Source organism: Otolemur garnettii, unplaced genomic scaffold, assembly GCF_000181295.1.
Source record: "Otolemur garnettii isolate 467f Iridium unplaced genomic scaffold, OtoGar3 scaffold00011, whole genome shotgun sequence".
NCBI lineage: Eukaryota > Metazoa > Chordata > Mammalia > Primates > Galagidae > Otolemur > Otolemur garnettii.
In genome coordinates, this window is record NW_003852406.1 from 14,245,811 (window position 1) to 14,268,936 (window position 23,126).

Consider the following 23,126-nt stretch of genomic DNA (forward strand, 5'->3'; position numbering starts at 1 on the left):
AAAAGAAATGGAGGAATCTTAAAAGCATATCGCTAAGTGAAAAAAAGCCAGTCTGAAAAGGTTACATACTATACGATTCCAGCTATATGAAATTCTGAAAATGGAAAAACTTTTGAGATAGTAAAAAGATCAGTGGTTTCCAGAGGTTTAGGAGTAAGAGAAAGGGAATAACAGGAAGACGACAGGGGACTTTCAGGGAATAGTGAAACTATTCTGTGGATCTCTGTAATAGTGAATATATATTATTATACATTTCTCAAAATTCACAGAAAGGAGAACACAAAGAATAAACCTTAATATAAACTGCAGACTTTAGATAACAGTAATGTAGTTTCAAATGTACACCACTGCAGGATGCTAATAACAGAGGAAACAGGGTTGTGGATATATGGGAACACCATACTAAAGTTTTCTCTAGACCTAAAACTGCTTGAAATAAATAAACAAACAAATAGATAGCTTTTAAAACTTGGGTTTTACTGAATGTGTACCATGTGGGGAAAAAAGGCAATCGAATTCTTTTAGATGAATTTTTTAAATGTCCTTGTAAGTAAAGACCAACCTGACAAGGTAGGATAGCACATATAATATTAAAAAGAAGTTATATCAAAGAACAACAACAACAAAAAAGACAAAATCAGATCTATATGACTAAAATGACTTTCACATTTATTTTAAAATACCATATAATATTGAACTGTATAACCAAGAGAAGATATTATTTATATACACATAAACACATTAATGCTATACTAACGGTACGTATGACACCATTTACAGAACCTGTAATTTTTAAGGTGTTATACAAAGTACATTATATAATCTATTTACTTAATTTTCTCCTTAATTTGTTTTTAATTCCCTAAACATGTGATTATTGATACATCTCATGCTGGTTACATTTGGTACCATGTTAACTGTTCTACCTATCAGCCTCCAAAAAAAGAATGAAACTTCTACCAAATTACGTGTGATTTTAAAAACCAAATAAGTATGCAAATATTTTTGTTATATAGGTATAAACAGAACCAGAGAAAAGAAGTGGTCCCATACAAAGTTCTGAATGACCACGCATTACAGATGAAATCCTCGTATCAAAGACTGCATCCTCTATGAACCTTTTTTCCAACTTATTTCTGTTGCTTTCCCTGACCCATGCCATTTTGTCCAACTTCTATTGCACAAAACAAATTAGTTACTTGCAACCTCTATATTTCCACTGCACATGTATGTCCTTCTTTGTATAGTGTATAGCTTCTCAGCATTCTTATAATTCATTTTTAAAAAACACATTCAGACAACAAAGAAAGAAGCAGACCACTTTCTTTCCGCACTAATCAACAAGCATTGTGAAGGCAAAGGCAGTACACAGAATCTCAGTCATCTCTCTATCCTTGGGACTTTTAACTAGCAGTTCACACAATTATTAAGTTTTACTAAATGAATATAGAGCACATCAAATTTGGAACAGGTATCAGTTTACTTTCATCAAACCGGATCTTAGGAACTTTGAGGGTTTCTGATGCCTGTTTTCCTTCTTACATACCTGGTTATCCCAATGTATGAAACTTCCTGTTTGTTTTCATTGTTAACCAGTGAAAGCCCAAGACTGTGGAGAGACAAGGTTACTTCATGGTTGGACTGTTCCATTTCTTCTGCCTGCAGTGCTTTGGAAACCAAGGCAACATCATCTGTGAAAAGCAAAACTCTCTGACGCCCATCCAGAAATGATACCCAGTGTATTTGAATGTTTGCATCATAGGGAAACTGTCCACAGTCATCCTGAGAAGAAGAAAGACTTTGTTAAACCCCCAAATAGTAATGCTTTATTACACAAAGTTGAACTATAGAAACACAGCAAGATTAGAAAAGTTTGAAAAGCGTTAACTACAAATTGAAAAATTCTAACCATCAAAATGAAATATATTAAATAAAGCTACAATACACTTTAAAACATACTCACCAATGATTATCAAACAATGACTAAGATTACTAGTGATTAGTTTTTTATACCTCAGTTTGAGTTCCCCAGTTAGTACTCAGAGGGCACCAAGCAGGAACAAGAGTATCATCTGGTGATAACAAGGCCATAACATGATAACTTGACTCCAAATTGGAGAACAGAATGGTTCGCAAAGTTTTTAGAAAAGAACTCTCAGGCAAAACTAACTTAGTTTATTTCTGAGCTGTAATAAGCTACAACAAAGGAAATATTTATGTAAATCACAATGCCAAATAAACTATGGTGATCAGCTTCTACTAAGATTCACTAAGAATAACCTTCTTGGATGAGGGTTACATATAGCACTTAATACTGGGCTTGATCTGGCCACCGTTTTCAGAGACTAAAATAATAATAAATTCCACTTCCTTCTGCGCTTAACAGAAACATAACAGTAATTCGTTTCAACAGGCAGCACAGAGCCTACTCTGTACTTTTCATCTTACGCTGTCCTGGGGGAAAAAAAAATAAACAACCAAGATCATAGGAATAGCTAAATGTTGCCATTTAAATTTTATTATTATCTTAAGGGTATGGTCAAGGTAGTCTGTCCAACTTTTTTTTTTTACTCTAATATGCCATCAAATTTTTAAAATACCTTTTAAGGTGAATTTTCTTTATAAACTAAAAATTTTATATGTATCTTAGTCCAAAATCAGTTATTATTCCAATACTCTATAATTCTATCTGTTATTCATCTATTTGATCTGTTGAAAATTAAATATGTTCAAGTGTCCTTTATGAATTGTATTTCAGCATTTTAAGTTTAGTATGTTGCTGTGATGCTATTCATTGCATGAAGGGTATGGCTATCATTCTTTGTCAAATTATCATAATCTATTTAATGATTTTGCTTTAAACTAAAATTGGTGAGAAATTAAATTCAACAGAGAGAGTAACATTACGAAAATGACAAAGCAGAAACAATCAACCTTTCCCAAAGAAATCCAAACACAAATTCAATATTATTACCAGAAATATCCCAGAACTCAAATCTGAGTTTAAGATGTTCCCTGATACCACAAAGAACTGAAAAACTCCAATTAGACAGTAGGAAAAACAAACTTCTCTATCTGTGAAGCTCCTCTCCCAGTACGTCAGGCACCATGTGTGGAAAATTCCTCCTGGATTCATATTTTCTACACTGGAAAAAGTGAGGTCAAGGAGTTCAGCCAGCTTCCCATGATCTTGGGTTCTCTTAAAGAAAAAAACATCACTGCCTAAAGTGGTTCTTAACCTTCCTAATGCCACACCCTTTAATACAGTTCCTCATGTTGTGGTGACCCCCAACGACAAAATTATTTTCACTACAACACGAGGAACTGTATTAAATGGTCATGGCATTAGGAAGGTTGAGAACCACTGGCCTAGACCCGAGGGACGGCATTACCACTGCCTGCAGGGAGGAAAACTCCTGAGGGCAGGTAAAGACAAACAGGAGAAGTTCCACAAGAAACCCCACACCACGAAACTCTGCTCTTTATCTCAAAGGAGATGCCAATTCAGAGTGGCTATTCAGCAGCACCATATTATGGAAGGCACAGTCCATGTCTTCGGGGTATGAACCCGTAGCCAGCCTTCCTGCACAGCCAGGGTAGGTATCCCTTTTGGAATCCCTCCCACAGAAAGTGGGCAATGTGCCAGTAATTCCAAAAGCCAGGGCAAACCTGGGTGGAAGGCGCCATCTAGTGCCTAAAAACAGGGAGTTCTAGGTTAAGGGGACCCACAGACAACTGCAGAGGACCTCTAAGCAAACATAATCTAGAAATTCTGAAACAAGTCAGAGAGCAAAGATTGGAATAATTCATTCTTCAATTAGGAGTCACAGAAGTATGTCCACACGAAACAACAGCAGACAAGGAACCATGACCTCCCCAAGTGGACAAAGAGCCGGTAACCAAACTTACTAAGACAGCAATGTGTGAACTCTTAGATCAAGAACTCAAAATAATTCGAAGGAAACTCAGCAAACTCCAAAAGATAACACAGAAAAACAATTCAGAAGTTCATCAGAGAAATTTAACAGAGATTGAAATTTTAAAAATCAAACAGAAATGCTGGAACTGAGAAATATATTTCCAAATGGGAGTGGTCTTCATTATGAAAGAAAAGGATGATAATATATTAAAAGAAAACATGTGGGCGGGTCTCAGTACAGTTGTGTTAATAAATAACTGATCACACCACTTACAGATTTCTTTATTCCTTCTCCACTTCCATTACTTTACTTGAATAACTTAAAAAAAGGAAAGAAAAAGAAAACAGAAAGGAAGAAGAAAGGAAGAAATGAAAGAAGACATTTAAAACTCATTCATAAAAATAAGTACACATACAAATTCAGAATACCCTACTACTGTAATTATGATATACAATTTCCTTATGTCTCTAGAGTGAAGACTAAAAGATAGATTTATCAAAAATAATAATTACAGCAATCTGCTACAAGATAGGCACTATAAAAAGATGTAAATTGAGGGCAGCACCTGTGGCTCAAAGGAGTAGGATGCTGGCCCCATATACCAGAGGTACTGGGTTCAAACCCAACCCCAGCCAAAAACTGCAAAAAACAAACAAACAAAAAAAGATGTAAATTGAAATGATAAAAAGCCAAACTGTGAGAAGATGAAGTTAAAATGTAGAGTTTTTCAGTTTGTCCTTGGTTTTCTTTTTTTTTTTAACCAAAGTTAAGTTGTCATCTTTTTTAAAATGACATGTTATGTTTATAAGTTGTTTTTTGTAATCTTCATGGTTACCACAAACCAGGAATCTATAATAAATACACTGAAAGTAAAAAGGCAACAAGCCAAAACATACTACCAGAGAAAATCAGGGATGAAAGAAAGAAAGGAGGGTTAGGGGGGAAAAAAACAGAAAACAAGTAAAAATTGCAATAGTAAGTCCTTAGGCATTAATAATAACATTGAATGTTAATGGACTAAATTCTCCAATTAAATGAGACAGAGTTGCTGAATGAATTAAGAGAAAAAGACCTAACATACTGCCTACAAGAAACTCATTTCACCTATAAAAACACACATAGATTGAAAGGTATGGAAAAACATATATCACATAAGTGGAAATCAAAAAAGAGTAGGAATAGTTAATACTTAGATAAAACAGACTTCAAGTCAAAGTCTATAAAAAGAGACAAAGAAGTTCGCTATAGAATGTTAAGGGGGTCAATTCTGCAAGAGAATATAAAAGTTGTAAATATATATGCACCCAACACCAGAGCACCCAGGTAAATAAAACGAATATTAGCAGATTTAAAGGGAGAGACAGACTTCAATGTAATAATGGTAAGAGATTTCAATAACCTCCTCTCAGTAGCAGACGCATCATCCAGACAGAAAATCAGTAAGTAAACATTAGAATTAAGCTGTACTCAACATTCTGACCAGTGTTGTTCAACCATTTTTCATCTCACGGCACACTTGAACCTATAGTTAAAACTTCCATGGCACACTTAAGTTATATTGATCCAGAAAAAAGAGTTAAAAAAAAGAATATATTTGCTATGCTTTGAACTTCTTTTGAAAATTATTTAACTAATGATCTTTAAAATTTTTTCACAGCACATCTAAGATTCTCCCACAGAAGACTGGTTGAAAACCACTGCTCTAGACCAAATGGACCTCCCAGACATGCACAGAACATTCATCCAACTTATATAGAATACACACACTTCTCATCAGCACGTGGAACATTCTCCAGGACAGATCATATGTTAAGCCACAAAATAAGTCTCAACAAATTTAAAAAAAATAACGTCAAGTATCTTTTCTGACTACAGTGGGACATCAATAACAAGAAGGACTCTGGAAACTATACAAACATGGAAAGCAAACACGCCCCTGAACAAACCATGGTCAAGGAAGAGATTAAGAAGGAAATTTAAAAACTTCTTCAAACAAATAAAATCAGACACACAACATACCAAAGTTTAAACACTACAACAAATAGTACTAAGGACGAAGCTAAACACTTACATCAAAAAAGCAGAAATATTCCAAATAAACAATCTAATGATACATCTTAAGAAACTAGAAAAGCAAGAAGAAATCAAATCCAAAAGTAGTATAAGAAAAAAAATAGCAACAATTAGAGCAAAATAAATGAAGCATGCCTGAAAAAGTTACAAAAGATCAGTGAAACAAAAAGTTGGCTTTTTAAAAAATAAGCAAAGTCGATAAATCTTTAGATAAAGAAAAACAGAAGACCCAAGCAAATAAAACCACAAATAAAAAAAGAGATACAACCATTGCTATTATAGAAAGATAAAGGATCACGAGAGTCCATTATGAGCAACTATATATGAACAAAACCTAGAAGAAATAGATAAATTCCTGGACACATACAGCCTACTCAGATGGAACCACGAAGACATGAAAAACCTTAACAGACTAATAACAAGTACCAAGATTACAGCAGTAATAAAGTCTCCTATCAAAGAAAAGCCCAGGACCTGATGGATTCAGTGTTTTAATTCTACCAAACATTCAAAAAACTAGTACCAATTTTACTCAAACTACTCCAAAAAACTCATAAGGAGGGAATGTTTGAGGTGATGGATATCCTAATTACCCTGATTTGATCACTGCTATCAAAATATCACAGTATCCCCCAAATATGTACAACTATTGTCAATTTAGAAAGAAAGAAATTAAAACCAACAATTTTGCTTTCTTTTTATTTAATTTGCCTGTTCAATCTTTACTATCTCTTTATGGTTATAATTTTATGTATTAGTTTAGTTAAGGCAGATCTTTTGCAAGTGGCATATAGTTAGCTATAATTTTTTAATTTAATCTGCATGCATTTGTCTTTTAATCGGGAAATTCGAACTATGTTTATTTGCTGACATAGTTGATAGAAAGTATGGTCTGGTGGGAAAAGTTCAAGGAGGACTTTGAAGTCAGGCAGATTTGATTTTTAATGCCAACCAGGCAGATCTGATTTTTAATGCCAACCAGAAATCCCAAATTCCTATCATAAGACTTTGTAATACTATGTGAAATTCATTAACATATGATTATATAGTATGCACTCAATAAACATTATCTGTCACTTACATACTTTCTCAGGTTTACTTTTGTTAAGGAAAAAGTTTTCTTTATTTTCACTTTCTCAACTGTTTTGAAATTCCTTTCTTGCTAACTTTGGTTCTACTAATTGAAAGCTTTAAAAATATAATCTTTATAATTGCTCTAATTAAAATTTAGGATTAGATGGAATATATTCACACAGAAACTGAATGATCTATCACTAACTAATTCAGGAGGAATTCTTGTATCAGATGGGAGATTGGCAGATGAATTCTTAAGCCTATTTCAGAGTCTAAGACTCTAAGAAATGACACATTCAATTAATCTGGCTACCTAAACATTGTTTCTACAAATATTTCATTAAATGTCTTATATGAGATAATTTACATATTATCTGACTTCACTAATTAATAACACATATGCCTGGCTTGGTGCCTATAGCTCAGTGGCTAAGGTGCCAGCCACATACATGGGAGCTGGTGAGTTGAACCTAGCCTGGGCCTGCCAAACAGCAAGGACAACTATAAGCAAAAAATAGCCGGGCACTGTGGCAGGTGTCTATAGTCCCGGCTACTTGGGAGGCTGAAGCAACAGAATCGCTTAAGCCCAAGAGTTTGAGGTTGCTTTGAGCTGTGATACCAGAGCACTCTACCAAAGGCTACATAGTGAGACTCTGTCTCAAAAATAAATAAATTAACTAATTAATAACATATCCCCTTGCTTAGGAAAACATGCCTAAAAACCTAACAGCAAACAGGCATATAGAAATGTTCAAAATAAAGTTATTTTCATTTACCCTTAAAATTCCCTCCTTTTATAAAGGTTTATAAAAAAGGTGTTTTACTGGTCTTATCTTGGTCAAGACAAAGCAGGCCTATTTTTTAAAACTGTAAGTAAATTATTTGGATTAATCTAAGATAAAATATTGCTTTGAACTACAGTATTTGTGATCTAAAGTCGAAAAGTAATTTATTAAAAAATACTTCTAATTTGGGCAGCACCTGTGGTTCAGTGGGTAGGGCGCCAGCCCCATATACCCAGGGTAGCGGGTTCAAATCTGGCCCAGCCAAACTGCAGCAAAAAAATAGCTGGGTATTGTGGCGGGCGCCTGTAGTCCCAGCTACTCAGGAGCCTGAGGTGAGAGAATCGCCTAAGCCCAGGAGTTGGAGGTTGCTGTGAGCTGTGTGACGCCACAGCACTCTACTGAGGGCAATAAACTGAGACTCTGTCTCTACCAAAAAAAAAAAAAAAAAACTTCTAATTCATTTTTAGTTCAGTAAGGACATGGAAGACTTGGTGAAGTTAGCTTGTCTACTTCCCATGCAAGCAGGCAACTCACACAGCACCATTCACACCAAGTAATACCTTTAACAGATCGTGTTCTCCAACATTTGCTGCATATCTCCATGTAAGTTTTCTGGTACCAGTAGGATCTGCCCAGGCAAAAAGCCGAACTTGTCTCGGCAGCAATTCCACTTGCTCTGGTGACCCACTAAAACACAATTAACAGAGGGGTAACTGGAATATCTTGGCCTTGAGAAAGGTAGACCAATAGAAGAGAGGATTGGCACGAAAGTCCTATGAGCTTGCCTTAGTTCATAAAACACTGCCTAAAAATAAGTACCCTAAAAGGTCCACTAAACCAGTAATGATTTTTAGATTGGGGAAACAGAATACTGCCCCTCCCAAAGCTTCCATGCACTCTCAATTGTTCCAGGCAGACTCAGACCAATGACATTCATCAGGTAAAGAGACCAGCACATCAGAGTCTACCTGCAGAAATGGCATGAATGGTAAGTATCTTTAGTAACACAATTTCACTTAGTGCTTAAACTTTCTGTTAAAGAGATGGCATCTATGATGCTCAGGCTGCAGTGCAGTGGCTATTCACAGGCAGGATCATAGAATCCTAGAATTCCTGGGATCAAGTGATCCTCCCGTCTCAGCCTCTTGAGCAGTCAGGACCACAGGTGTGTATCACTACACTCAGCTAAACTTTTTAATCAAATACAGTACTTAAGACTTTACGAGTTTTAGAAAAAAGAAAAAAAGGATCCATACCATTACTACACAAAGTATGGTCTGTGGCCCAGCATCATCAGCATTACCTGGGGACTTGCTGGAAATGCAAAACCCTGGACCCCACCTGAAACTTACTAAATCAGAATCTATACATCTGTATCTTAACAAAATTCCTAAGAAATTTTTAACTTGATCATTAAAGTTTAAGAAGGAACTGTCCACATAATAATCCAAAAAACATTCCAGAGACCTGGAAAAAAAGTAATCCAACTGGGTTTCAAATCTCTTCTATCTGGGTTTACTTCACGAAGAGTTAAGAATAGGAAAATCTTCAAACATTTTACATATATGCATGCATTTACACGTATGTATAGGTGCATAAATATATATATATATATTATTATATACTTTAAGGCCTTAAACTGTCTACCATCAAATAGCAGCATCATCTAAACCAAATGACAGCAAGGCAAGGGAAGCAAAACTCCTGTCAGCCCACACTGTACATTCGACACCATTATCTCCTCATCTATTTTCTTCTTTAACCAACTCTGCTCCCAGCCAAAAAACTAGATATGGTTTACAGAGAGAAATTCACTGAGCACTACCAGATTACAAGGGAAAGTAATGCTTAACCAGGCTTACTACCTGATCTGCCATTCTGAAATTTTTAAAGCTCCAGAAGCCCAAAGATTTGTCTGGAAGTTTGGTGCTGAAAGCTATTTGAAAGCAAGAGCTAATCTGAACCAGAGGCTATTACCGGCTCCTATTTATCCCACTTGGTGTGAATATCCCTGTTTTGCTGCAGCAATATTAACATGCTTATTTACAGAGTACCACCTCAAAACATGCTGAGGATATCAGTAACAAGCAGCATGTTTGCCATATTACCCTCAGAAAATCTGAGAACATTTGAAATGTGAAACCCAAGTATTGCCCAGAAGAAATCAGTTTTCCATTAATTGTTTTTGTACCTCTGTTTGTAGATGAGGACGTCCCATGGCGTATGATTTATTATCAGGGCAGGGGCAGATCCTTCATGGTAATCAGTAAAAGTTATGACAGTTGAATGCTCGGCAGTGTTTACATCCACCAAGATACCGCAATTCTATTGTAGAAAAAAAGAGTTTGTCTGATGCCTTGTTTTAAACTTCACCTACATACGGAATTTTAATCAGTTACATACACATGAAAGCTTTGTTTTCTTAAGTTCTTAATAAAAACCAAATTAGCTTGAACCCTCACACATGTATATATAGCATTTTATGTTAATACCACAGCACCTTCAAATAATTTACCAGTAGAGATATTTATAGCATGGTTTAATGAAATATTTAAGGTAAATTTTAAGAATCAAAAACAATTTATTTTAAAATATGAAAACTTACCAGATCTTCTAAACTTAATAAAGTGCCATTATCCTGGCGGTTATAAAAGAATGGTTTGGAAGATCCTTCACAGCCAACCACTCTCACACAAAGTTTGCCTGACAAATTTTCAGGCCAAAATGGAAGGCACTAAAAATATAAAAGTGAGTAGCAGTCATGAAACAATACTGTGGTATATATAAGACGTTGCCTAATTAAGTTTTCAACTTGAAAATCTGATCTTGATTAAATAATCACTAAGTTTCTTAAAATCGGCCATCTGCATCTCATATTAAAATTACTGACAATATAATGACTACTTATGAAACCAAAGAAAGCTCATCAGGAAAATACAGACATATGAATATATATGCACTTGGTATATTTATACCATAAGAAATGAAAGAACCTATTGATTAAGAATGCCTCAAATATCTTAATTACTTAAAATATATGATCTTAATAACATTTGCTTTGGCGTATATTCTATTTTAATAAATTAATACATGATGAATTCTTCCACAGAGTATTCTACCCTAGATAAACCAGAAGAAGGCAGAAGAGACACTACCACATATCTTGCTGGAAGTCCTTACACTATCATCTAAACCAGTGGTTCTCAACCTTCCTAATGCCGTGGCCCTTTAATACAGTTCCTGTGGGTCGCGACCCACAGGTTAAGAACCACTCGTCATCTAAGCTGTTTGATCTTAATCAAACCATGTACTACTTTTGAGTTTCAGTTTTCTTATCTATAAAACTGGAAGTTTAGTTCCTAATACAAAATGTCCTTTTGTTAGAGAATACTGGGTAAATTCTATTTCTGAGTAAAAATACTACTGTTATCAAACATACTTTAAAGATAGACAATAAATTCTATGGAAATCATCATATAATTGAAAAGAGCGTGTCTCTTAGAACTCTAAATTTATTTAAGTTGGAATCCTTCCTCTTAAGCCTTTTGCTAAGTATTTTTAAAAATAACTGTACAATCTTTTTTATAAGAATAGAAGAATGGCCTTCAGCTATCTTGAGGGTCAGCTGGCTTGCCTGAAAACTCAAAGTCAAGTACTAATGCTTATCTCTGCACCTGTCTTCTCCCACTCATTTCTCATATTCTTCACCTCTTCAATCTTACTCATAAGTTTAGCTCAAATCCCATTTCTATGAAACATGTTTTGATCTAGAACACCATTCCAACTACCAATGACTTTATTAATTTTGGAAAAGTCTGAAACTCAGTTTTCTGTAAAGTGGGAGGGTGGAATTTTAGTTAATTTTCAAGGAAATTTCTAGCTCACTTGGAAATTCTACAACCACCTATAACTTACCACATATGACCACCTTTCTCTCCATGTACTGATTCATGAGTCTTAGGCTCTTCCAACAAAATTATAGCTTCTTGAACACAGAGACAGTATGTTGACTATAGTGAAATTTTCTCTGTGTAATTTTATAGGACATATATATGTTCCACACATACAGGAAGAACTAGAAAATTATTAACCATCTAGGACTAGGAGAATGGCAAACATCACTAAAAAAATTTTTTTAACCTATGGTCACAGTATGAAAGAAAAGTCTTTCAAAGCTGGCGGTCACATTTTAACACATAAATATGACAGCAAAGTGAGTATGATGAAGAGGTATATACAATTCTTACTTATATGTCAATATTTATTTCTATATTTTAGGAACCAGTTATAGTAAAGAAAAATTTTACCTCTGATGAAGCAATATAGTTCCATTTACTAGTTGGCATCGAGCCATCAGATGCAATTTCACCAACTTCCAGTTCTAATGATGACTTGTTTGCAATAGTACAAAAGGGAGTCAGAGTAACTATTCGTGAAAGATTAAAACTGCTCATTTTGATGCTAACACCAACCTGTAGGAAGAAAACAAATAGTACTTCATTCAATCATTTTGAAAAATATACACCAACTTCTTAAAATACTTTAAAGTAAGAATTTTAAATAAAGTAACTTACTATAAGCCATATTCTAATACTGCCTTCTTAGAAAAAAAAAATTTAGTTCCTTATTTTGGCTCCACCACAAATCAATTCAAAACTATCAATCAGCAGTTAAACTAATAAGGAATTGCAATGACAAATTTAATTTGGCTAGTATTTGTTACTTTTTAACATTCCAAACATAAATTGCTTTATAATTATTGTAGAGGCTCAAGTTTTCTGATTTTATTTAATATTAAATATTAAATAAAATATTCTATTTTATTATTAACAAAATAGAAATTTCAAATCAATAAGAGAGGTCAGTTGGCATTATTATTCAAATTTTTGCAGTAGTCTAATTTGGATTTTAGAAATGTTTGGCAGGGTTAGGGTTGGAACATGGCAGGGTTAGGGCATGGAACAAAGATTCTAGTACACAGTTGCTCACTTAGATCAGTGGTTCTCAACCTTCCTATTGCAATGGCCCTTTAATACAGTTCCTGTGGGTCGTGACCCACAGGTTGAGAACTGCTGCCTTAGATGGATTCAACTCACTTTTAAACTTAGGAAAATTCAGATTTCACTTTGATACCAATGGCCATAAAAATCTGAAGACATAACAGCCCTCCACATAATACTTTGAATTCAAATTTCTCTACCCTTTAGGAGCCAACTTGTTCACTGAACTATATAAAAAGGTTGACTTGAGTCAAAGATAAATAAGCAAGCAGAATCTTACCAGGTATTCCATATTACTGGCAGGACACTTCACACACCCATAACTTCCCACTGTGTCCAATGAGAAACCATTGGACCAGGCGCTAGTTGAAATTTTTAATTGTACCTATACCAGGGAAAAGACACCATGATATGAGAAACCTAAAAGACTATCATAATTTTATTTGATGGAAAGTTGCTAGATTACTAAAACTTTCTTTAATATCATGGGACACAGAAAAATATTATCAAAGCCATATTGGGAATGGGTAATGACCACAGAAAACTCTCAGAAACAACACAGTGAAAGTTCTGATCTTCCCATTCACCTGTGCAGTAAGTATAGTGAATTTAGACATGTATACCAATGAAACTTTGTGGGTTTTTTTGTTTTTTACAGTTTTTGGCCGGGGCTGGGTTTGAACCCGCCACCTCCGGCATATGGGGCCAGTGTCCTAATGCAAAATGATATTTCCCAGTGTTAGACTTATACAGCTAACAAACTCTTAAAGTGTGTCTTTAACTTTATTCAGTAGATACAGTATGAAGGTATTTTGATAGGCAGATGGGAAGACAACAGGACATATTTCCTGTTTCCAATGAGTTTCCAACTACACAGAGAAAAAAAGGAAATAGCAGTGATTATAATACAAGGTTCAATGTGGTAAGAACTATACAAGAGGTAAAAAATGCTATCAGAATGTAAGGGTAAGAAATTTACTTCTGGCTCTGGGATTTAGATGATGTCTTACAGAAGAGAACTAACTGAGCCCCCAAATAATCCCACCTCTATCAACCCAATTAGATTATTTAAAACCTGAAGACAACCTTAGATCCAACACATAAACAAGAAACTACAATACTATGTATTAGTCAATACTTGAACACAGTAATTCGCAAAAGTGGTCCCCAAACTAGCTGCATTAGCATCACCTGGGAATCAATTTGTCTGTTAGAAATCCAAATTCTCATACCCTGCGCGGACCTAGTGAATCAAACTTTAGAGGCAGGACCCATCAATCAGTTTCACATTCCTTTTAGATAATTTAGATGTATGCTAAAATTTAGGAGAACCACTACTCATTGATAGGATATCCCTACCCATTGTAAATAGTGAGAAAATCTATACACATACCAAGTTTGAGCAAAATGCCAAAGGATGGATTGCAGACAACCAAGAAGAGGCAGTCTAGGCAGTGGGTGCAGCATATGCCAAAGTCTAGAGGTGAGCACTTGGGAAAGCTTGTGGTGAGGAATAACAAGACATGGGTCTGAGGAGCAGAGAAGAACCAGAGCACAAAGGACCAGGCTCAGGCAGTAGGTTTTGCTCCCAAAGGCCTGGCTTAGTGTTTCATACATAAGAAGGCTCAGTTAATGTAAGCTAAATTCAACAGTTGCATCTTTAGAAATGCCATTTAATCACTGGTAAAGTACATAAAATCAAGCTATTCTGATACTAATACTAATTCAAGAACAGAAGTAATTGTATAGGCATTGGAGAAAAGGGTATGACATAGCCTCAAGAAACTGTTGTTGTTAGTTCCTAACAACCCACTTTATTACACAGTCCTCAAGAAGAATCGGACCTAATTCATACCAATGGCATTTAGCAAACAGGATGGCAGGGCAAATAATGCCCAAATTTCTAGATTAGAAATTTATCTATTTTAACTGGTATAGAAACAAAAACACACCTTATTTTTACTAAAAATGTTCTTCTTCTTGAAAGAGAATAAAATAATATCCCTGAAGTCAGCTGGATGTTTCACATGAATATCTTCTGAACGATACTGGAGAACCCGAGAAGTCTTATTGATTAGCCAGTAGGGACTAAAGACAGACAGCACCATCCGGCTGCCAATTCGCCTGACATGTACTGACAGGTCGACTGTCATTACTTCTCTGGAGTCAGAGGAAAAACACACAAGAAAGAATTCAGGAAGTGTATCACTTATGCGGAAATGTCCATTCCAATTTTTGCCCTGGTATTTCACCAGAACTAATTCCATTATTTCTCCGCTGATTCTCGAGTGTAGCACATCGGCAGTACTGCCTTCTGCTAGCTCATGCGTTTCTGCTGTTCCCTAAAAACAAACAAAACAAAAACTAAGTTTGTTTAGTATTTCTGAAAACCTCTGAAATAACACAATCCGTATTTTACACAAATGCTAAATAATTAACCAAATGCATGTTAACTGCCAAGTCTTCCCTGAAGTACCTTGTTTATATACTATGAATGTCCAATAATAACTAAAAACTAAAAAGAAAAAACTATGTCACAGTCAAAGGTAGAAATCGACTTTGGGCCATTAGTTGGCCAGTAACCAAAAATTTTAAGGAGAAAAAAATGAGATTTGTATGAACCCTCACCGTTATCCATTCAAGCTATGTCATTTTTTTAAATTTATTTTTTATTAGATCATAATTGTGTACATTAATTCTATCTTAGGATACAGTATGTTGCTTCCATATGCAGTTTGGAAAACTCTCATTCAACTGGCTAACATAGCCATCATGTCTTTCTCATAATTGTTGTGTTAAGACATTTATATTCAACCTTTAGACAAATACACACATGTACCCTACTAGGATAAATTATAGGCGTGGTCCCTACAATATCATTCTCTTCACCCATCAAGCTATGTCATTAAATGAACCATTTATCTGGGCTTCAGCTTTAATCTCAATTCACATACCACGCTTAATGGTTCCCAAATGAATGGAATAAGGAAAGTGATGTTAAATAACTCTGACAGGCAAAGTAAAATGGAATTGTTTTAAAAATAAGTAACAGCAACATACAAATCTGGCTTCTTTATTAAAAAACTTCTCTTGTATAAATACTATAAGATAAAGTATAGGGTTAAAAGTCCTAGGCCCTAGGGACAGGGTAATCTGGGAAAAAGCCAAGAATCACTGCTGGCCATGAGTACTCACTAAACACAGCATACTAAACCAATACCCCCCAGACACGGCATGCTGTCTCAGCCCTAAGTCGTACATTAGCAGTGGTAAGATGAAGGCAAGGCAGGAGTGCAGTCAACAGGATATGTTAGGAGTTCTATCATGCAGTAAAAGATAAACTACTTGTTTTTAACCTTAACTCTCTCTTTGAAGCTTTCTGCTATACTGTATTTTCTCATGTCTGAGATTTTAATAAAAGCCAGTGAGGAACACTGCAGAAGGCCACACCCCTGTCTCTCCTTGTGGAGGGCTTGTGGGTGTTGACCTCCCCGGGTCCCTCAGTTCAATGCAAATGGACTGAGTAGGTGTTACCTGTTTTGCATCAAGTCACACCAACAAAATACTATTTAGTTCATTTAATTAACTTTTGTCTCCACAACTCAGGCTCATTGCTAGATAATGAAAACGAATAATTTAGGTTTCAAACACTTCCCAGATTTTTGTGTTTTATAATTAGGCATGACACGTACTGATAGGTCGACTATTATTACTGTGTTTTAAAATAGTATGGTATGCAGAACATTAAAAATATTTCATACCCCATTACTAGAAAATACTCCCTATTATTTCTTAAAAAAGACAATAATTGTTTTTATTTTCAATAGAACCTTGGGCCAAATAATCATAATGTTAACATAACATAAAAATTTCAAGATGAAGTATTTTTTTTCATTAGCTTTTTTCTATCATTTAGTTAATGAAATTTTACTTAATAAAGAGATGGTTATAGTTCTTAATTTATGGCAGACACAGCAGAGAAAAGTGGTAGTGATCAAGGAGCCAAACCATCCAGGTCCAAATCCCAGCTGCACTAGTCACTAGCCATGGGACCGAGAGCCTGTGACTCAGTTTCCTCATAGGAAAAATGTGTCTAATGATAGTATCTATTTCAGGAAGTTAATGTAAGGAATATGTTAATCCATGTAAAGGACACAGTATAGTTCCAAGCACATAATAGATTATATGCCAGTTTTTGCTATCATTATTAAAGAATTACACATATGCTCTATATGACACTGACCTCAACTAAAAACACCAAAAAGCAAAATCAGAATTGACTGTCCACGAACAAAAATCAAACAAAGAGATATACCTCAAGTAAATATCTTAGAGAATATGGGAGAAGATTCCGCAAAGTGAGAGGAGGATAAAGGTGAATGATGTAAGCTGGATCCCAGTCTTCCCCATGTGCACCTATGTAGCTCAGTTCATCAGGCAGAGCAACTGTATTCACTATGAGAGGCAGGAAGCTGACTTCGGCTGATGGACACTGCAACACGCATCTGACTTCCTTGCTTCTGTGAAGTTCTTCCTTCCAGGAAATGTAAGTGGTGGATTCTTTGTACTGATGCTCTAAGATTCCGGCTGGCTGAATAAACAATTGGCATCTACAAAAAAGAAAACAGTGAGAAAAAAGCTTTAATCAACAACTTAAAGAATCTCATTAAATTTTCATGCTAATTCTACAAAGTAGGTGCTATTATTCCTATTTTGACAGATAAAGAAGACATAGCCCCAAAAAGTCACATAGCTAACACATAAAGGAACTTTCTGGAAAAAAACAGTCTATAACCAAAGCCAACTTAAATTTTTTTTTTTCACATTTCAGAATAGGCATGGTGACTTATGCCTGTTAGTACCAGGAACTCTGGGAGGCCAAAGCAGGAGGATAGTTTGAGCTCAGGCGTTCGAGACTACTTAAAATTAGAAAAAATTAGCGGGGCATGGTGGCACATGTCTATAATTCTAGCTATATGAGAGGCTGAGGCAGGAGGATCATTTGAGCCAGGAGTTTGAGGTTGCAGTGAGTATGATGACACCACTGCACTCTAGCCAGACAGACAGATTGTGACAACTTTTTCCTCAGAAACATTTTTTTTCCATTTAAAATACAAAGGCAATCTAAGAGAAACACATCTCAGAGAATTCTAAAACATCAAATACACAATTTTTGCCTGGTAAATTCAATGATAATATAAATGTATTTCCCTATAGAACAGGGGTTCTCAACCTTCCTAATGCCGTGACCCTTTAATACAGTTCCTCATGTTGTGGCAATCCCCAACCATAAAATTATTTTTGTTGCTACTTCATACTGTAATTTTGCTATTGTTATGAATCATAATGATTCATCCTGATATGCAGGATGTATTTAGGCGACCCTTGTGAAAGGGTCGTTCAACCCCCAAAGGAGTCATGACCCACTGGTTGAGAACCATTGCTATAGAAGAATAAATGACACATGCCTTAAATCTGACTTTTGCAACGTAAGAGGTTTTTATCCAGAATATATATCCTAAATTCGTAAAATTAAAAATACGTATTGTAAGTTTTTTAAAGCTTAGTATATTCAGAGAAGTATCTACCTATATGAATCTAAAGGAACATGGAACTCCTCTTCAGGTCTGGCTACTCCAATGCGCTCCAAGAGCTTAACATTCTTAACAAATTTATAGATGATAAATTCAATGGAGAAATGGTTTTTAATCTGTTGGAAGAATGAATGACAAGTTGTTAAAAAATTTACAAGTGCAAAAGAAAAATGTGATTTAAATTACTTCTAAAGTACTTAAAAAATTTCAAACTCAGTATTGGAAGATACTTTTATAGGCAATTGAAAAATTTTAGGGTAGGTAAGCATCATATATATTAAATTCGATGTTTAAGTAGAAGTTAAAAAATAGTAACATATTTATTTCTGAATAATCCATATCGACTTAAGGAAGTTTTACTCTGCTCCTACACATAGCTAAATTATTTACTATTTCTTAATGCACTCAAAGGGACAGAATCCACTATAAAGTGTTACCTGCAGAGGAGAGCGAAGGGTAATTACTTTATTCCCTTCAGTTGCATCAATCTGTACCAAGACCGAGTCAGAATGACTGGCATTGGGATTCCGGACATTATACAATCGCCGTCCGGGTCTGGCAACAGGGATATTTGCAACTTCTGTATATCCATGAGGTACTAAGGCAGAGCGTAAGTGAAAAGAATTCCAAATATTAACTTGCCAATATTTCTATATAACAGAAAATCATCATCCCCTCAATATAACGATAAGAGAATTTTTCCTCAAGACTAGAAATGATCACTATAAAATGCTGTTCTAAGACAAAAACTAACAAAGAAAGGAAAGCAGCTGATATAAAACTGCTGACCCAAATGATTTTTCTTAGGGTTTTGAAAATATTAAAACAAAATTCAGGCCAGGCACTCTAGCTCATACCTGTAATCTTAACTCTCTGGGAGGCCAAAACAAGTAGATAGCCTGAGCTCAGGAGTTCAAGTGTAGAGGAATGGACACCATGCTTGCAAAGGACAGTTACTGATTCTTATCACATTAAAAGGAAACACTGAGAACAGGACAGACTCCTGGCAAGCCTAGAGATGTTCTGTGACTTGGGGGCAATCCTCCAAGTAACTCCGTGTTCCAGAATGAGATAAGATTGGTCACTCACTAGTAAGCATGTGTTAAACATTGATGCTTAGTGGTTCTTCATGGGGACTGTGGGGAAAGAACACTTGAGGAAAGAGCACATGGCAATCCTTACACATGCAGCCCTCCTATGTAATTACCTTAACTCTCCACACCTGTTGTGCATAACCTTAATAAACAGCCATTGCGGAGGGGCCTCTGGGCTACCCTGCACTTAAGGTTAGCCCACCTCTCGCAAGCTTGTACTTCTAATCCATATCACGCCTGGTTCCTCCCTACAGTGACCGAGACCAGAGTCTAGGGGTTGCAACATTCAAGACCAACCCGACCAAGATCCAGACCCTGTCTCTACTAAAAATAGAAAAACTAGCTGGGTATTGTGGCAGGCACCTGTAGTCCCAGCTACTCAAGAGGCTGAGGCAAGGGAATTGCTTAAACCCAGGAATTCGAGGTTGCTATGAGGTATATGATACACTACCCAGGGCACAGACTGAAACTCTGTCTCAAAATAAATAAACACAAAATTCAATTTATTTCTTATTCTCTTAACTATACACCAATGATGTCCTTTTTCTTATAATAATTACTGTCACTATTTCAGGACTTCTGAATATAGTTATTTTCTCTCCTCATTGAACTGATCCTTTTAAAGGCATGTTATGCTATATAATATAATAACATTGTATTGTAGTAGAACCTCTATAAGTTGACCACCCAAGGGACTGCAACAAACTTGTCAACATAAGGAACTAGGCCTACTGTACTAATACCTGCATGTGGTACATGTCCAGTCTATGAAAATTAGGTTGACTTAAGTCCATACTCAGGTTCTACTATATTAAAGCCATATAAATAATCTAGTTTTGTAAGGTACTTAAATTAAATCAGTAAAGTTTAATTTTCTCAAGTTTAGAAGAAAATGAGACAAGTTTCAACTATATATTTAAGACCTTTAGAAATATTGTATCCTAAGACATTTGCAGGAAAATAGTCTCTTCATATTTTATAAAAAATAAGCCCCTAACAACAATCTCCAAGATGCCCTTCAAATAAAATAAATGTAGCTTACCAAAGGTCAGACTGAAGAGGGAGCTTTCTTGACGGCTCAATATGGATAGTTTCCCTTGACGTGAAGGTTCGATGGTAGCATATTCCAATTCCAAATTCTGGCCAGTATCAATATCAAAAATTTCAGTTTTTTCTGGACAGCCCATTACTCTGAGATTACAAGTGGGTCGAACCTTAATGGGAATTCCCACAGCATTTTTTATCGTGAAAGGAGCCCTATCTTTTAAACAATAGTCAAAAGTAGAAGCAGTACCCTCTGAAAAACCCTGAAAAAGAACATAATGTCACATTATATTTCTGCAAAATGTATATTCTTTCCAAAAACATACTGTGACTACATTTTTCAAAAAGTAATTCTGATGACAAAAAAAAAAATCCATAAAAGTTTCATTTTTAATTCTATTTGATATTCCAAGCAAGAATCAAACATACTTTTGCTAAATTGTTGAAAACATTAAGACAACTTTTGGATATTGTCATATTCATTGTATCCCCTGAAGAAACATGAATTGCCATTTGTGGCTCAGGAATAAAATCATCTCCTGGCATCAAACTTTTATCCTGGACTGGGTTTTTCTTAACCTATAAAAATAAATGACATAACAAATTTACGTTATTAGCCAATTAATAATAAAATTAAAATTCTCAATACAGTTCTATTAAATTGCTCACTTTATATTTTCAAAAGTCTTATTTCCAGAAATATTCACTGCTTCACTTTGATTTCATGTAGATAAACATTCTTTTGTTCAGTGCATAGTCTATGCATGTGTTCAAAATTGTGCCATAAAAATAATCAAAGTCAACTACAATATTTATCTCTTGTGCATTCTCCAAAGCACAGCTGTTTATTCAGTATCACCTAATTGGTGATTATGTATCGATGAGCAATCTAAGATGACTCTGAAATCTAAATTGATCCTTACTGAGATCTGAATAGACACTTCTTAGAAGACACACAAAATGGCCAGTGGGTATAAGAAAAAACGTTCAACATCATTAGTCATTAGAGAGTGCAAATGAAAACTGCAGTGAGCTGTCATCTCGCCCTGGTTAAAATGGCTTTTATAAATAAGACAAGCAGTAATGAATGCTGACAATGATGCACAGAAAGGGGAACCCACACACTGTTGATAGGAATGTAAATTAGTGCAACCACTATGGCGAACAGTTGAGGTTCCTGGAAAAACCAAAAATAGAACTACCATATGACCTGGCAATCCCATTGCGGGGTATATATCCAAAGGAGGGGAAATCAATATACTGAAAAGATATCTACACTTCCATGTTTGTTGCAACACTATTCACAAAGACAAGATATGGAATCGACCTAAGGCCCATCAATGGATGAATAAAGAAATTGTGTCATCTATACACATGGAATTACATAGCCACAAAAAAGAATAAAATCCTCCCATTTGCAACAACATGGAAGGAACTGGAGAACGTGATGTTAAGTAAAATAAAACAGGCACAGAGAGACAAATCTCACATGCTCTCACTCATATGGGGATGTAAAATGTTAAAAACAACTGATCCCATGGAAACAGCAAGTAAAATGATGGCTGCCAGAGGCTGGGAAGGGCAGCAGGGAGGAGAGGATGAAGAAGGCACGGTTAGTAGTATAAAAATAAAGAGTTAGATAGAATGAATGATATTTGAAAGCACAATAGAGACTATAATAAACAATAATTACGATAGACTTTAATATGGTAGAACTAGAATGCTCCTGACACAAAGAAATATTAAATATCTGAGGTGATGGCTATCTCAATTACCCTGATTTGACTAATTCACATTGTATGCCTATATCAAAAGATCAAATATATCCTATAAAGATAGATAACTATTATGAATCCATAAGAATTTAAAAATTTTTAACAGAAAATAAATAGAGAGAGAGAGAGATCCTTCTTGGAGGTACCATCTGGAAGTAACAGTTTCTTTCCTTCTACTTTTTACCAATAACACCTACAAATAAGTAATATATGAAGTTTTCAACTAGCTATCAGATTCCATTAGACTTTTTGTTCTAACAGTATTTCAAAGCTTTGTAAAATATGCTAGCCTATGTCAATTCTGAGATAGGTCAGAATTTAACTTCTACTTTACTCAGACCATTTTTCTACTTTACTTGGGAAACAAAGTTAAGTGATTCCTCTAAAAAATTTGTGGAATTAATTTCAGAGCCTGACTCCTTAGTCAAGCTGCCCCAAAGGGGCGTGCTATGACAATTTGTTAACACTTTCCTGTTAATCTTGAAAAATGTGTTTCAGTATCTAAAATTCTGAAGCGTTTTCAAGAAATAGCATAATAAGATGACACAAAAGAGTGAATGAACTACAACAGCTATTCTCAAATATTCTCACCCTTAAAAATCACCGAATATCTTAAAGAGTTTCACTTATGTGTTGCATCTACCAATACACACTCTTATTAGAAAATAACACTGGCAACATTTTTTAACATTCATCTAAAAATAAAAATTATATGCTAATATAAATAGCATTTTTAATAAAAAATAACTAAAGTATAGTGAAAGGAC

The 23,126-nt window shown here is 35.2% G+C and overlaps 1 protein-coding gene across 1 annotated transcript in view; it reads right to left on the reverse strand.

The window, feature by feature from the left end:
• The window catches only part of VPS13C (vacuolar protein sorting 13 homolog C), a 190,569-nt gene that overhangs the window by 45,493 nt on the left and 121,950 nt on the right, over nt 1-23,126 (reverse strand). The window contains exons 53-64 of the mRNA XM_023510002.1: nt 21,014-21,163; nt 20,583-20,847; nt 18,884-19,044; nt 18,441-18,562; nt 17,168-17,462; nt 14,805-15,194; nt 13,133-13,237; nt 12,160-12,324; nt 10,458-10,586; nt 10,044-10,177; nt 8,413-8,539; nt 1,547-1,782 (exon numbers count right to left, since the gene is read on the reverse strand). Of these exons, the coding sequence (XP_023365770.1) occupies nt 1,547-1,782; nt 8,413-8,539; nt 10,044-10,177; nt 10,458-10,586; nt 12,160-12,324; nt 13,133-13,237; nt 14,805-15,194; nt 17,168-17,462; nt 18,441-18,562; nt 18,884-19,044; nt 20,583-20,847; nt 21,014-21,163 (2,279 nt within the window). The remainder of the gene's footprint in view (nt 1-1,546; nt 1,783-8,412; nt 8,540-10,043; nt 10,178-10,457; nt 10,587-12,159; nt 12,325-13,132; nt 13,238-14,804; nt 15,195-17,167; nt 17,463-18,440; nt 18,563-18,883; nt 19,045-20,582; nt 20,848-21,013; nt 21,164-23,126) is intronic.